This window comes from Chiloscyllium punctatum, chromosome 9, assembly GCF_047496795.1.
Source record: "Chiloscyllium punctatum isolate Juve2018m chromosome 9, sChiPun1.3, whole genome shotgun sequence".
NCBI lineage: Eukaryota > Metazoa > Chordata > Chondrichthyes > Orectolobiformes > Hemiscylliidae > Chiloscyllium > Chiloscyllium punctatum.
Window position 1 is genome coordinate 45,704,814 of NC_092747.1, and position 12,321 is coordinate 45,717,134.

The 12,321-nt window shown below is 37.8% G+C and overlaps 1 protein-coding gene across 2 annotated transcripts in view; it reads left to right on the forward strand.

Moving 5' to 3' along the window:
* LOC140481359 (palmitoyltransferase ZDHHC20-B-like) overlaps positions 1–12,321 on the forward strand; it is a 123,138-nt gene that overhangs the window by 56,061 nt on the left and 54,756 nt on the right. For both annotated transcript variants that reach the window (XM_072577424.1, XM_072577425.1), the window contains exons 5-6: positions 3,401–3,470; positions 6,107–6,139. In XM_072577424.1, the coding sequence (XP_072433525.1) occupies positions 3,401–3,470; positions 6,107–6,139 (103 nt within the window). The remainder of the gene's footprint in view (positions 1–3,400; positions 3,471–6,106; positions 6,140–12,321) is intronic.

Genomic DNA, 12,321 nt, shown 5'->3' on the forward strand with positions numbered 1-12,321 from the left:
CTGAAGACAAAAATGAGGTTTGTTTCTTTAAGCATTGTCTTTAGAATTCCTTTCTTCCAAAAAAAATTTTAAAATCTTCAAGTATTTTTAAGGTGGAGGTAGGTAAATACTTGATTACTGAGGGAATGAAAGGTTGGGGGATATGCAGGAATGTAGCGTTGAGATTAAAATCAGACCAACTATTGAATGATGAAGCAAGCTTGAAGGGCAAGTGGCCTGCTCTTGTTCATATGTTTATAGATACTTTGACCATAGTGGGGAAGTGACTTTAGCCCAGCATGGAACTCCAGGAGATCTCTCAAGGTACTTGCAATGGATTTTGTGGTCCTTGACCCCAGTAATAATGGGACTGAATACATTCTAGTATTCAGGGATGTCTTTGTCAAGTTCATGCAGGCCATTTCCATCCCTGACCAAAACTGGCGCAAAGTGTTGGTTCATGATTGGTTTGTCTGTTTATGTTCCACATCGGATTCCCAGTGATTAGGGCCACAACTGCCAGAGCGAGATTCCAGAGGGGCTTTGCAAAGTCTATGGAGTTGCTAAGAACCGCATCACCGCCTATCATCCAGTGGGTAGTGGTCAGTGCAAATAATTCTACCATACACACTATGGCTGACTGCACACCTTGCTTCCTGAGCATAAACAAATGTGTCATGAGAAGCTTCTGGTGCTGATTTATAATAGCATCCCACACTCGTCCATAGGCTATTTGCATATTATCTTTGGATAAAACACAGTCCTTCTTGTAGACCATATCCTTTGGATTCACCATGCCTTCTGACTGAGATGGCCAGGACAATGTGTATAGCTGAGCATCACTTGAGGCCATGCCAAACATTTGGGATGGCATTCAAGATAACTTAGAGAGAAGTGCTAAGGAGAAAACTGATTGCCTAGCTGACAGGATTGATCTTCCAATTGGAGCATGGGATATTCCTCCAAAATCAGAATATCAGAGGTCAGCAGACTCCTACTGGAAAGGAAAATGACTTGATGGAGAGAGGGTTAATAGGAGGGAGGGAGACTAATTCCTCTGTCCAGTGTGTAATGTGCAATCATTGCATGTGCTGCATATAGTGCTTGATTTCCCTTCCTGTTTGTAATGATCTGATGCTAGTGGAATAAAGAATTCGTGATATTTGGGCCATACATTCAAATCTCAAGTTGCACTGTCATTGCCACTGATTGTTTATCTTCCAATGAAATCCTGTGTCATCTTCAGTCTCAATTATTCCTGGATGATCTGCCATCCTCCTTATATAACACATGGTGCTCAAATATTTGCAGTAAGCAGCCAAGGTATTTTCTAATTAACCTGCTCAAAGATTCACTTCTGGACCAGGTAGAACTTGAACCCAGGTCTCTTGGTTCAGAGATAGGCATAATACTGCTGCATTGTAAAAACCCTACTACACAGCCAATGTCTCTGGATTACTGGGGACAGACGAAAATGTAATTCATACTGAAGGAGCACATTGTTTTGATGTGAAGAATATATTATTTCAGACATGTAGATAAATCATTGTAGCAACTAGCCAATTAGTTACTTGAGAATCACATGCAGCTAGTTCTTCTGTGGCTGAGCTGCAGTTCTTTGAATTTGATTTGATTTATTGTAGTCACATGTACCTAAGTACAGTGAAAAGCTTTGTGGGCAGTCCAGGCAGATCATAGAATGTTTTGTTTAACTATGCAGTCTCTTTCTCCTTCAAATGGGCTTAATGTGCAGATTAAGAAAAGACACCATCAGTGACATTATGGTTAAATATGTGCAAAAAACAGTTTAAGAAATCAAAATACGCATAAGTCACTTTAATGGGAAGTAATTGTTTATTTCACTTGAAGCCTCAAGTTTGCTATTGGTTTTAAAAGTGCAACAAACTAAAATATTGCATTAACATAATTCACTTTGGTTGCCACAAGATAAAATTATATATCTTATAACACAAGTACAAATAACACAAATCTTTGACGTGAACAGTTGTAAAAATCTGGAACTCTTTTCTCCAAACAGCTATGGATACAGGGTCAGTTGATTTTTTTTAAATTGAGAAAGCTAGATTTTAAAGGTCGAAGTATCCAGAGCAAATGTACACAAATAAGCTGATATAGATCAGCTTTTCTAATTGATTTGAAAATCTTGTTGGGTTGAATAATTTGTTACTGCTTGTCTAAATGATTTCAATCTAACTTTTGTAATCTGATTGCAGTAGATCCACTGATTGCATGTATTTAACAGCAATTTGCATTATCCTGGGAAAATCAATTTTAATTGATCATCAGTATGCTGCCTTTCTTATAGGTCATGTAGTTTTGACTGATATTTACAGAATGGTGCACCGCAAGTTGTTGTTACTAGCTGTATCTTTGATGGAGCAAGATACCTAAGGTCTTTTGTGGACTACAGCTAATTATTTAAATTTTTGAAGAATGGAGAATAACCTTACTGAAATATAGTTATTTTGATTGAGTCATGACAGCAAAAGTAATTGATTTTTATTTCTATTTGAAAGAAATTAAGTATTTTTGTTTGCGCCTATATCCCATTTGAAGTAAAATGATAAAAGAAAAAAGTAAAGAGAAACAGAATTTTAAAAAGGAGAGCAAACGAAATGTGAGAGTGAGAAAGGGAGACAGAATGACAAGTAATCAGCATATCCAAAATTACATTGGGCTAAACTTCAAAATTTGTCATGAGAATATTGATTAATCTTGTGCACAATAGATTTAAAACTTGTGGTTTGTAGTGATAAGCAGCTTTTTTTTAAAAAAAGTAAAAATCACACAACCCCAGGTTATAGTCCAACAGGTTTAATTGGAAGCACACTGGCTTTCGGAGCGACGCTCCTTCATCAGGTGATTGTCCTGATTTTTTGTTTAATGTCATTGCCCTGCCTTATAAAGATAGTAGCACATCATATCATGACTTTGTCTCCAAGTTCTGATGCACTGCATGGATATATAACTTTTATTTAATTATCTTAATGTATAATCTTAAAAGAATGGTGGAATTGGTATCCAGGGTGCTCTTACGGCATTTAAATGTATTCATGAGCAGCACTGGCTACACCAGCATTTTCTTATACCTAAGGGAATGTGGTGATGGAATTACTTCCTTGAACCACTGCTGTCCATGAATGTTAGTACATGCCTAGTTAGGAATGGAGCAATAGTATTTTGATCCAGTGACAGTGAAGGAAAGGTGTTATATTTCAAAGTCAAGATAGTATGTGGCTTAGAAGGAACTGGCAGGTGTTAGTGCTCCATTGAATCTGATGTCCTAGGTCCTTGAGCTTGAAGATATGGAAGGTGCAGTTGATTCTCCTGAAATTCATAACACACTTTATCTGTTGAACTTTTTTTTTACATTTTCTAACAGCCTTTTACTTCTTTTCAGCCATCAGGTATTGTGATCGCTGTCAAGTAATTAAACCTGATCGATGTCATCACTGCTCTGCCTGTGACATGTAAGTTAATTTTTCTACATTTGAGAGTTCAGGCATGTTTTTGTTTTGAGAAGAGCACTGTGTGGAAGTGATCAGTTTCCTTTCTACTATCTCTTTAAAGCTAACCTTGTTTGGGTAGAACTTATAAAATGTATAAAGTATTGTAGTTAGCTATGTGCCTCCAACGTACTTTGGATAACTTCCCAAACCAGACAAAAACAACATATAACTTGAAGACTAGTACAGTAGATACAGCCACCATATAACAAATGGGCTGAAAAATTGTAAATTAAAGGTGCTCACTAGCCTTAATCAGCCTCACTTCTTTCTCATAGTCCTGCACTGCGGCAACACTCACAATGCTGTGGCTGGGACTTGCTTTCTGTTCGTTTTATGCTCGTTAATTAGCTTGGATTGTAATCTTAAAGAAGGATATATTTTCATGATTGACCTTGAATGTGAAAGAAATCTTGGAAAGTAGATACTGATCAAATAATTCTAAAACTTGCAATATTATGGATGAGAGACTCATTTTTGACTATTGCTCATAGGCTTAGCTTGCAGTAGATGCTGGAGCATCTCAGATTTAGTCAGGTAATGCAAATCTGCACAGTGCAAAGTGAACAGGAAACGCACAGCAAGTCTCAGCTACAACATCACATAGAATTAACGGTTTAAAATTAAACTTGTTGCTGTCTCCCATAATTTGAGGAGCAGTGGAAAGACTGTACATACAGATTGTATCCGTAAGTTAGTTTTATGCAAATAGTAAGCATGCAATTGCTGAGTGGATCGCCAACTACACAAGTTCCATCAGAATGGGAACTTATATTATACAAATAATTAATGTAGTAGAACAATATTTAACATTATAATTGCAGGCTAAAACATTTATATTTATCTTTTCACAAAACTTAAGCAGTCTGGTTAATGCAAAGGATGCATACTGTATTTAATAATTAGTGTTGTATAAATAAGGCTAACTTTGCAAGGAAGACAGGCTAAGATAACTTTTTCTGTGGGATGTATTAATGACTAAGGGAAATACCAAATGGTCATGTTTAAAAGTAAGAATCCTTTAAACTTTACAGTACATAAATATTGAACTTTACATTCTAGTCATAAATGTTATGGATTGGGTGACATGTTTAATCATATCAAAAAGTTTGTGAAATATGCAGCAGTTTTTATTTGACAAGTTCTTTGGGAAAATATTTTAAAATATAAAATGCATGTTTCCCTGCTTTAGATTTCTGAATATTTTGGATTTAACAAATTGTTTTTAGCCTTTTATTCTCTCTCTTTCCCCCCCCCCCCCACCTTGTTAACAATAGTTATTTCTAAACAATGATAAGTAATATCTTGTAAAATTGTCTGTTCCATTCTTGAGTTTTGAGGTTGCATTTCATTATCCTTAGTTGTCATATCACAAATCCAGCTCTATGAATCAGGTTATGCTTTTACTGCTCAGCAAAGAGGTAAATATGATTAAACATAGGGATTGATTGAAGGAACAATCCTGATATACTCTGATTTTATGACTGGGTTGTAAGTGACCACATGATAGTCTTGTTTATGGAATACAGCAGAATACCTATTTTACTGCCTCAAACTCTGACTCTGAATAAGCACCAAATTTATTAGACAATAACAAGGTAAAAGAGCATGAAATAGTTATAAGCACGATCCTTACAGTAATTAGATTGTTGCAGCAATACAGAAGATACTTGCACTAACTATTTACTTATAAGGAATCTTCAACATCACTTTTAATCACTTCAACACATTGAGTTATAGATTGACTCACAAATATCTTTGTACCCTTATGCATTTAGACTAACTGTTTGATGGGAGAAAATCAGTCACAGATGCATTCAAAATCTTTTGAAGATCTAATCAAAGGACATCCAACCATATCTCAACTGTCTGGGTGAATGAGCCATTCACTCATTAAAGTTAACATTTACAATTGCTGGTGTGTATTTAAACAAGTTGTCATGATCATGAGGTTGTTGACTAAGATCTAAAACAGATGAGCTTGTCATGTATTTCATTACTGTTGTGGAACTTGCAGTGCAGAAAGGTTGACTGTAGAAGTGCTATGGTAGGACATTATGAAGGACAATATATAAATACAAGTTCTCGTTTCCTAATTGTTTTGCATTGTAGTACTTAATGTTTGAAATGTATGAAAACAAGGAAGAAAGGCTGTTTGGATGGCATATTTGGCACTGTTTAGGAGAACCACATCATGCCACTAAGTAAGTCTTGTAATGTACTTCAACTGTTGCAACATACTGCACATAATTTAAACCCTGTAGTTGGAGACATTCTCCAAATTCAGAAACAATACTTGAGGTTTATCTGATTTTGCACCAATCTCAACTTGTCAAAGAAGAAAATGCTCAAAGCCCATATAGTATTGAGTGCAACTGAGAAATGGTCAAAATAATAAAATGATTATTGGGAATCACTAAAAATTAAGCTAAAAGCCAGAAATCCCATTTATGGTTCCCTCTCAAAGGATACTGCACTATCTTCACAGATCTTGGTTTCAGAATAGATCGAGAATATTTGTTTGCTAGTGTAGTTTAGTTGAAGGCTCATTGGGACAAACTTGATTAGTTTTCTGTTAATTCTTTGTTTTTTTTTAACAGGTGTGTATTAAAAATGGATCATCATTGTCCTTGGTATGTTTGTATCTTACATTTTAGTTACATCATAGTTTATAATTATTATTTAAAGTAACTACTGAAGAAATAGTGCAATGTTTCCCTTCACAGAAGAGAGATTGATTGACATTGTGCATAGGAGGGAAGAGAACTTGAGTTGTTTTTTTCTTGAATGAAAATATAGCATCGAATGGGAGACTATGAAATTAAATATAACTTTTAAAATATATAGTTTATAAATAAATATATAATTTATATCAACTAACTTGTCAGCAAAGTTTGGGAGCAGATTTGTAGCTCGGGTGCTCGTTGTTGTGGTTCTGTTCGTCGAGCTGGGAATTTGTCTTGCAAACGTTTCGTCCCCGGACAGATAACCAGGTCTGACCTACAAAGAATGAAACCTGAAAGCAACAACACCCCCAGATTCTATGGACTACCCAAAGTGCACAAACCAGACATCCCACTCAGACCCATAGTGTTCTACCAGGGACACCATCACACAAACTGGCCAAAGAACTGCAGCAGAAACTGAAACACCTGATCAGCGGATCCAGACAATCTATACAATCAACACAGGAATTCTTGGACATCATCAGAAATATACACATAGACAAGGAAGAAACTATAGTCTCATTCGATGTAACGGCACTGTTCACCTCCATCGACAAAACCCTAGCCAAAGAAACAATAGCCAACCTGCTGGACAGACATAACAGACAACAGGACGTTGAACCTATCAACAAAGACGGCATACTTAAACTACTGGACTTGTGCCTCACAACACACTTCACATTCAACAACCAAATATATGAACAAATCAACGGAAAACCCATGGGCTCACCGATCTCTGGACTCATAGCAGAAGCAGTAATGCAAAGGTTAGAACAAACAGTCTTACCACAAATTCAACCCAAACTCTGGGTCAGATAAGTGGATGACACCTTTGTAATAAATAAAAACACAGAAATAGCGAACACACACCAGATCATCAACACCACACTCACAGGAATCCGATTCACTAGAGAGGAAGAAAAGGACACCAACTCCCATTCCTAGACGTGATGGTACAGAGAACACCGAACGGAGAGTTCACCACAAAGGTTTACAGGAAAGCCACACACACAGACCAAGTCCTAAACTATGAAAGCAACCACCCCAACACACACAAACAAAGTTGCATCAGGACACTATTCAAAAGGGCCACAACACATTGCAGCACACCAGAACTGCAAAAAGAGGAAGAGGAACACCTATACAAGGTATTCGCCAAAAACGGATACCCTCGCAATTTCATCAACAGATGCCTAAGGGAGAGACAACGGGACAAGGACATGTCGCAACCCAAAGGACTAGCCACACTACCATACATCAAAAACATTTCTGAACTGACCGCCAGACTACTGCGACCACTAGGACTCAAAACAGCACACAAACCAACAGCCACACTCAGACAACAACTCACCAGAACGAAGGACCCGATACCCAACATGAGCAAAACTAATGTAGTGTACAAAATCCCATGCAAGGACTGCACAAAACACTACATCGGACAAACAGGAAGACAGTTAACGATCCGTATACATGAACACCAACTAGCCACGAAACGACACGACCAGCTATCCTTAGTAGCCACACACACAGACGACAAGCAACATGAGTCCGACTGGGACAACACTACTATTATAGGGCAAGCCAAACAGAGAACAGCCAGGGAATTCCGAGAGGCATGGCACTCATCCACAGACTCTATCAACAAACACATCGACCTGGACCCAATATACCGGCCACTACAGCGGATAGTTGGAACTGGAAACGGCAGAGACAGGTCACTATAAATGCCGGAGGAAACAGCACAGAAGCGCTTCACAGGAGGCTCCCAAGCACTGAGGATGTCACCTAGACAGGGGACGAAACGTTTGCAAGACAAGTTCCCAGCTCGGCGAACAGAACCACAATAACTTGTCAGCATTTAGTGTAAAGTGCTAAGGTTGATCAAACAATAATTATCACATGATATCTTGACAGCAAGGGGCGAATACACCTTGTTCTTGCAAAAATAACCATACACTGATGCTTTCAATACAGGAGTAGTCATCCATGAGCTTATATTTTCATTGTGAAAATCTAACTTTAACTTTTCAACAACTGCAGCTGAGCTGTTTTATATTATTACTTGTAAAACTGTAATGCAATGGTATGCTTGAGTACTGCATATTAGAGCAGGGTAATGGTAGACAATCTGGATTTCTGTTCTGAGTTTCCCCTTTTCTCCCTCTTATGTGACAGTAAGGGTGCAGAAACCGTTCTGAAGATGGTCACAGGACCCAAAATGTTAACTCTGGTTTCTCTCCACAGATGCTACCAGACTTGCTGATATTTTTCAGCATTTTTGTTTTTGTTGCAGAAACCTGGTGTCAAGTCTTGAGAAAGGAGCAGGAATTAGGGGTGATTTCCCTAAGTTTTGCTCATGCACCTACAAGACGAATGCCCAGAATACATTTGCACATATCCACATCATATTTATGCCAACTCTGCAAGATGAATTTAGCTAGTTCCAGTACTTGTCCTTTAGCTTACAAATCTTTTCTGTTTTATTGCTTGCCCAATTGCGTTTTGAAAACAGATTATTTTTGTTTTCAATGTGCTTTCAGATATTGCATCCCAGTACACAACCACTCAAAAAATAAAAAAGGATTTCCTCGTGTTGCTGTTTGTTCTTTTCCCAGTAACCTTTAAAATTACCTGGTTCTCAGCTCTTGTGCTAAGAGCAACGGTTTCTCTAGCTGAAGACACTCGTCCCTGGAATTATACGTAACCCTGTTCTGTGCTATCTCTAAAGCTGTCTCTTCTTTCTAAAGTGCAGTGTTCAAAATTAGATGCAATGAATTATTTCAGAGTCAACCAAAATTTTTTAATAGTCATATAATATCCTAAACTTGTTTTTTGTTACAAAGTCCTAGAAAAACTCAGGTCTTGCAGCATCTGTAGCTAGAAAGTTAACGTTTCAACCCCAGTGATTCTTCATCAGAATTGAAAACAGCTGAGAAAGATTGGTATTTTGCTGAAGACTGAGGTGGGGTTGGGAAAGGAGTGAATAGAATATGTGGAGATGGTACAAAGAGAAAAGAAAGGGAAAGGTAAACAAGCTATTGTTGATAAACCATGAGGGAAATAAATGCTGAGTAGGATGCTAAAGAAAAAGTAAGAAGTGTAAATAGTTCAAAATTGTTTGGCTGTGCTGGAAGCAATCCACACAAACAGAACCTAAGGGTGTAGAGGTGGATCATGAACATGGAAGAGGTTGCTAGCATTCTGAAATTGTTAAGCTCAGTGTTAGGTTTTGAAAACTGGAATGAACTTGGACAGAAGATCGTGTTCTTTCAGCTTGCATTGAGCTTCCCTGGAGCACCGGAGTCGGCCTGAGACAGAAATGTTGGTATGGGATCACGGTGGTGTGTTCCCTTATTTTGTACTCTCTGCCTCTACTTATAAAGCCCAAGACTCCAATTATGCCAATTTCTGAACCTACCCCACCACCTTTAACAATTTCTGTACATACATTCCCCAGGTTCCCCCTTTACCAAAATGTACTACTTCACACTTTTCTCTATGAAATTTCATTTACCATTCCACTGGTCTGTCTTTGTTCTCTTGAAGTTTACCACTATCCTTTTCACAGAACACTTTTTTCAAGTTTTGTGTGGTTGGCAAATTTTGAAATTGTGAAAATTCTATTGAAAAGTCTATATTAATATTATATGTCAAGGAAAGATGGTGATGGTAGTACTGAATCCTGTACAACCCATTGTTCACATGTCTTCAGTCAGAAAGAGCCTTTCATCACTATACTGTTTCTTATCACTCAGCCAATGTTGCAACTATCCCTTTTATTCCAGAAGATTTAACTTTTCTGGCAAGACGATCATCTGACCCTTTCTCAAATGCCATTTGGAAGTTCTTATACATGCTTCAAGTCTTTACTTTCATTTAAAAAAAACTCAATCAAGTTGGTCAAACATGATTTACCATTAAGTTTGTGCTGGATTTCCTTAATGATTGCACACTAAGTTAACTGCATACGATTATTGACCTTTCAAAACTTTTCTTCTGTCAAGGTTTAACTGGCCTATTGCTACTGGTTTACCCTTGCTCAGTTGTCTGAGCCAAAGGGTAACATTTGAAATCCAAGTACGCTGGTACCCCAGTATTCAATAAATATCGCCACTACTACTCCTCACTTATTGAATGCAGTCAGCCTGTCTAATATCACTTTATCAATGTTTACCTCAAAACAGTAGCTCAATTATCTGCTTGTTCACTATGAATATGACAGCAATTTCCAAAGTTCTTACCTTTGCAAACTTATGGCATAGGCAGCATATATATGGAAGCACTGCAACTGCAGGTTTCCCTCCAAACAGCACATGAACCTGACTTGGAGCAATTGCTATTCTTTTGCTCGGTCAAAATACTGGGAGCTCCTTCCGAACAACAATGTGGTTGTACCTACACTGGATGAACTGCACTGGTTCAAAAAGGCAGCTCACCAGCACTTTCTGAAAGGCAAATAAGGATGGATTCGACAAGATCCCAAATGCCAGTCTAGACAGGGAAAAAAAAAAGCTGGCCTAGTCAGTCGTGTACATATCCCACGAGCCAATAAATGAATCAAAGTACCTTATTCTTTGGTAAAGACAGATGCAAAGTCCTCACTACTTCAGCCAAGCTCATTTCATCCCTGCATATATCTCCTTTTTAGAAGCATAACTTCATTTAAAAAAAAGTTGCAACACAGAAATAAGCCATTTGTGTCTCGCTGGCTGGATAAACTTTATCCTACTTTCCAACTCCTAGTCCAAACCCTTGCAGATTGTGCTTCAGGTGCAGATTCAGGTTCCTTTTATATTAGTTAAAGATTTTCAATTCAACCACCTAATTGGGTAGTGAATTCCAGTCACCCAACACACTGAGCGAAACTGTTTTTCTCATGACCCCTCTAATCCATCTACCAGTCATCTGAAATCTGTGACTCAAATCATCTCCACTAGAGGAAATGAGTCTTCTCAGTCCATTCTATCTAAGCTCCTCATTATTCTGTCGACTTCTTGCAAATCTCTGTATCTCTCTCTCGCGCAGTTATCTTCTTTCTATAATGTTGTGAGCTAAAGTGTTTTAAAACACCAGCTCTGGCTTAATGTGTGTCTGATAAAGTCCCAGCATTACATACCTGTTTTTGTATTCAGTATTTCATTCAGTGAAGGGAAGCATTCTATATAGCCTCTTTTCCACTTAAACAACCTGTACTGCCACCTTCAGAGACCTTTGGACATGCAGTCCAAGGTCTCTCGCCAGCTCGAGCCTTCTCAATGCCCTCACATTTATTATTGATTTGTCACTGAGGAGGATTTGTTTCCTCTCCCAAAATGCATGACTTCTCACTTCTTCAGACCAAATTTGTCGCCACTTGCCTGCCCACTTATCCAAACCATTGATGTCATCCTGTGGTTGGCAACCATTCTCTTTAATCTCAATTACCTGGCCAACTTTTATATCATCTGTAAATTTTCAAATCTCTCACACCACAGTTAAGTCTGAATCATTGATATATACTATAAACGACAAGGAGCCCAACAATCTGCCTTCTAGAATACCACTGGCAATCACTTTCAAATACAGAAACATTACTCTTTATTTTATGTAACTGAGCCAATTTTGGGTTTAACTTACCACATTACCATGGGCTACTTTTGCTGACTAGACTGGCAATTAGACCTTGTCAAATGCCCTGCTAAAATCCATGTAGATGACATTCGTTGCTTTATCTTCATTATCACAAGTACCAAATATTTCTTTTTGTATGTTATGTCTTACATTGTGATTGCTATTAGGATGCCTGTAGATCACCTATTCTAGTGATTTTGTTCCTTTACTACTCCTCATCTCCATTCAAACTAATTCTACATCTTGATCTCCTGACCCAGGGTTATTTATAACTATTGCACCAATGCCAACCTTGGTCAACAGTGTTACCCTTCCATCTTTACCTAGCTTCCTATTCTCCTTGTTATGACACAGTCATATTTCAATTATTTACTTCAGTATGTGATATCACTTTGTTTACTTTATGAATACTACACACTTTCAGATACAGAGCCTTTCGTCTTTTTGTTACCTTTGTAACACCCAGATGTCACAGAATC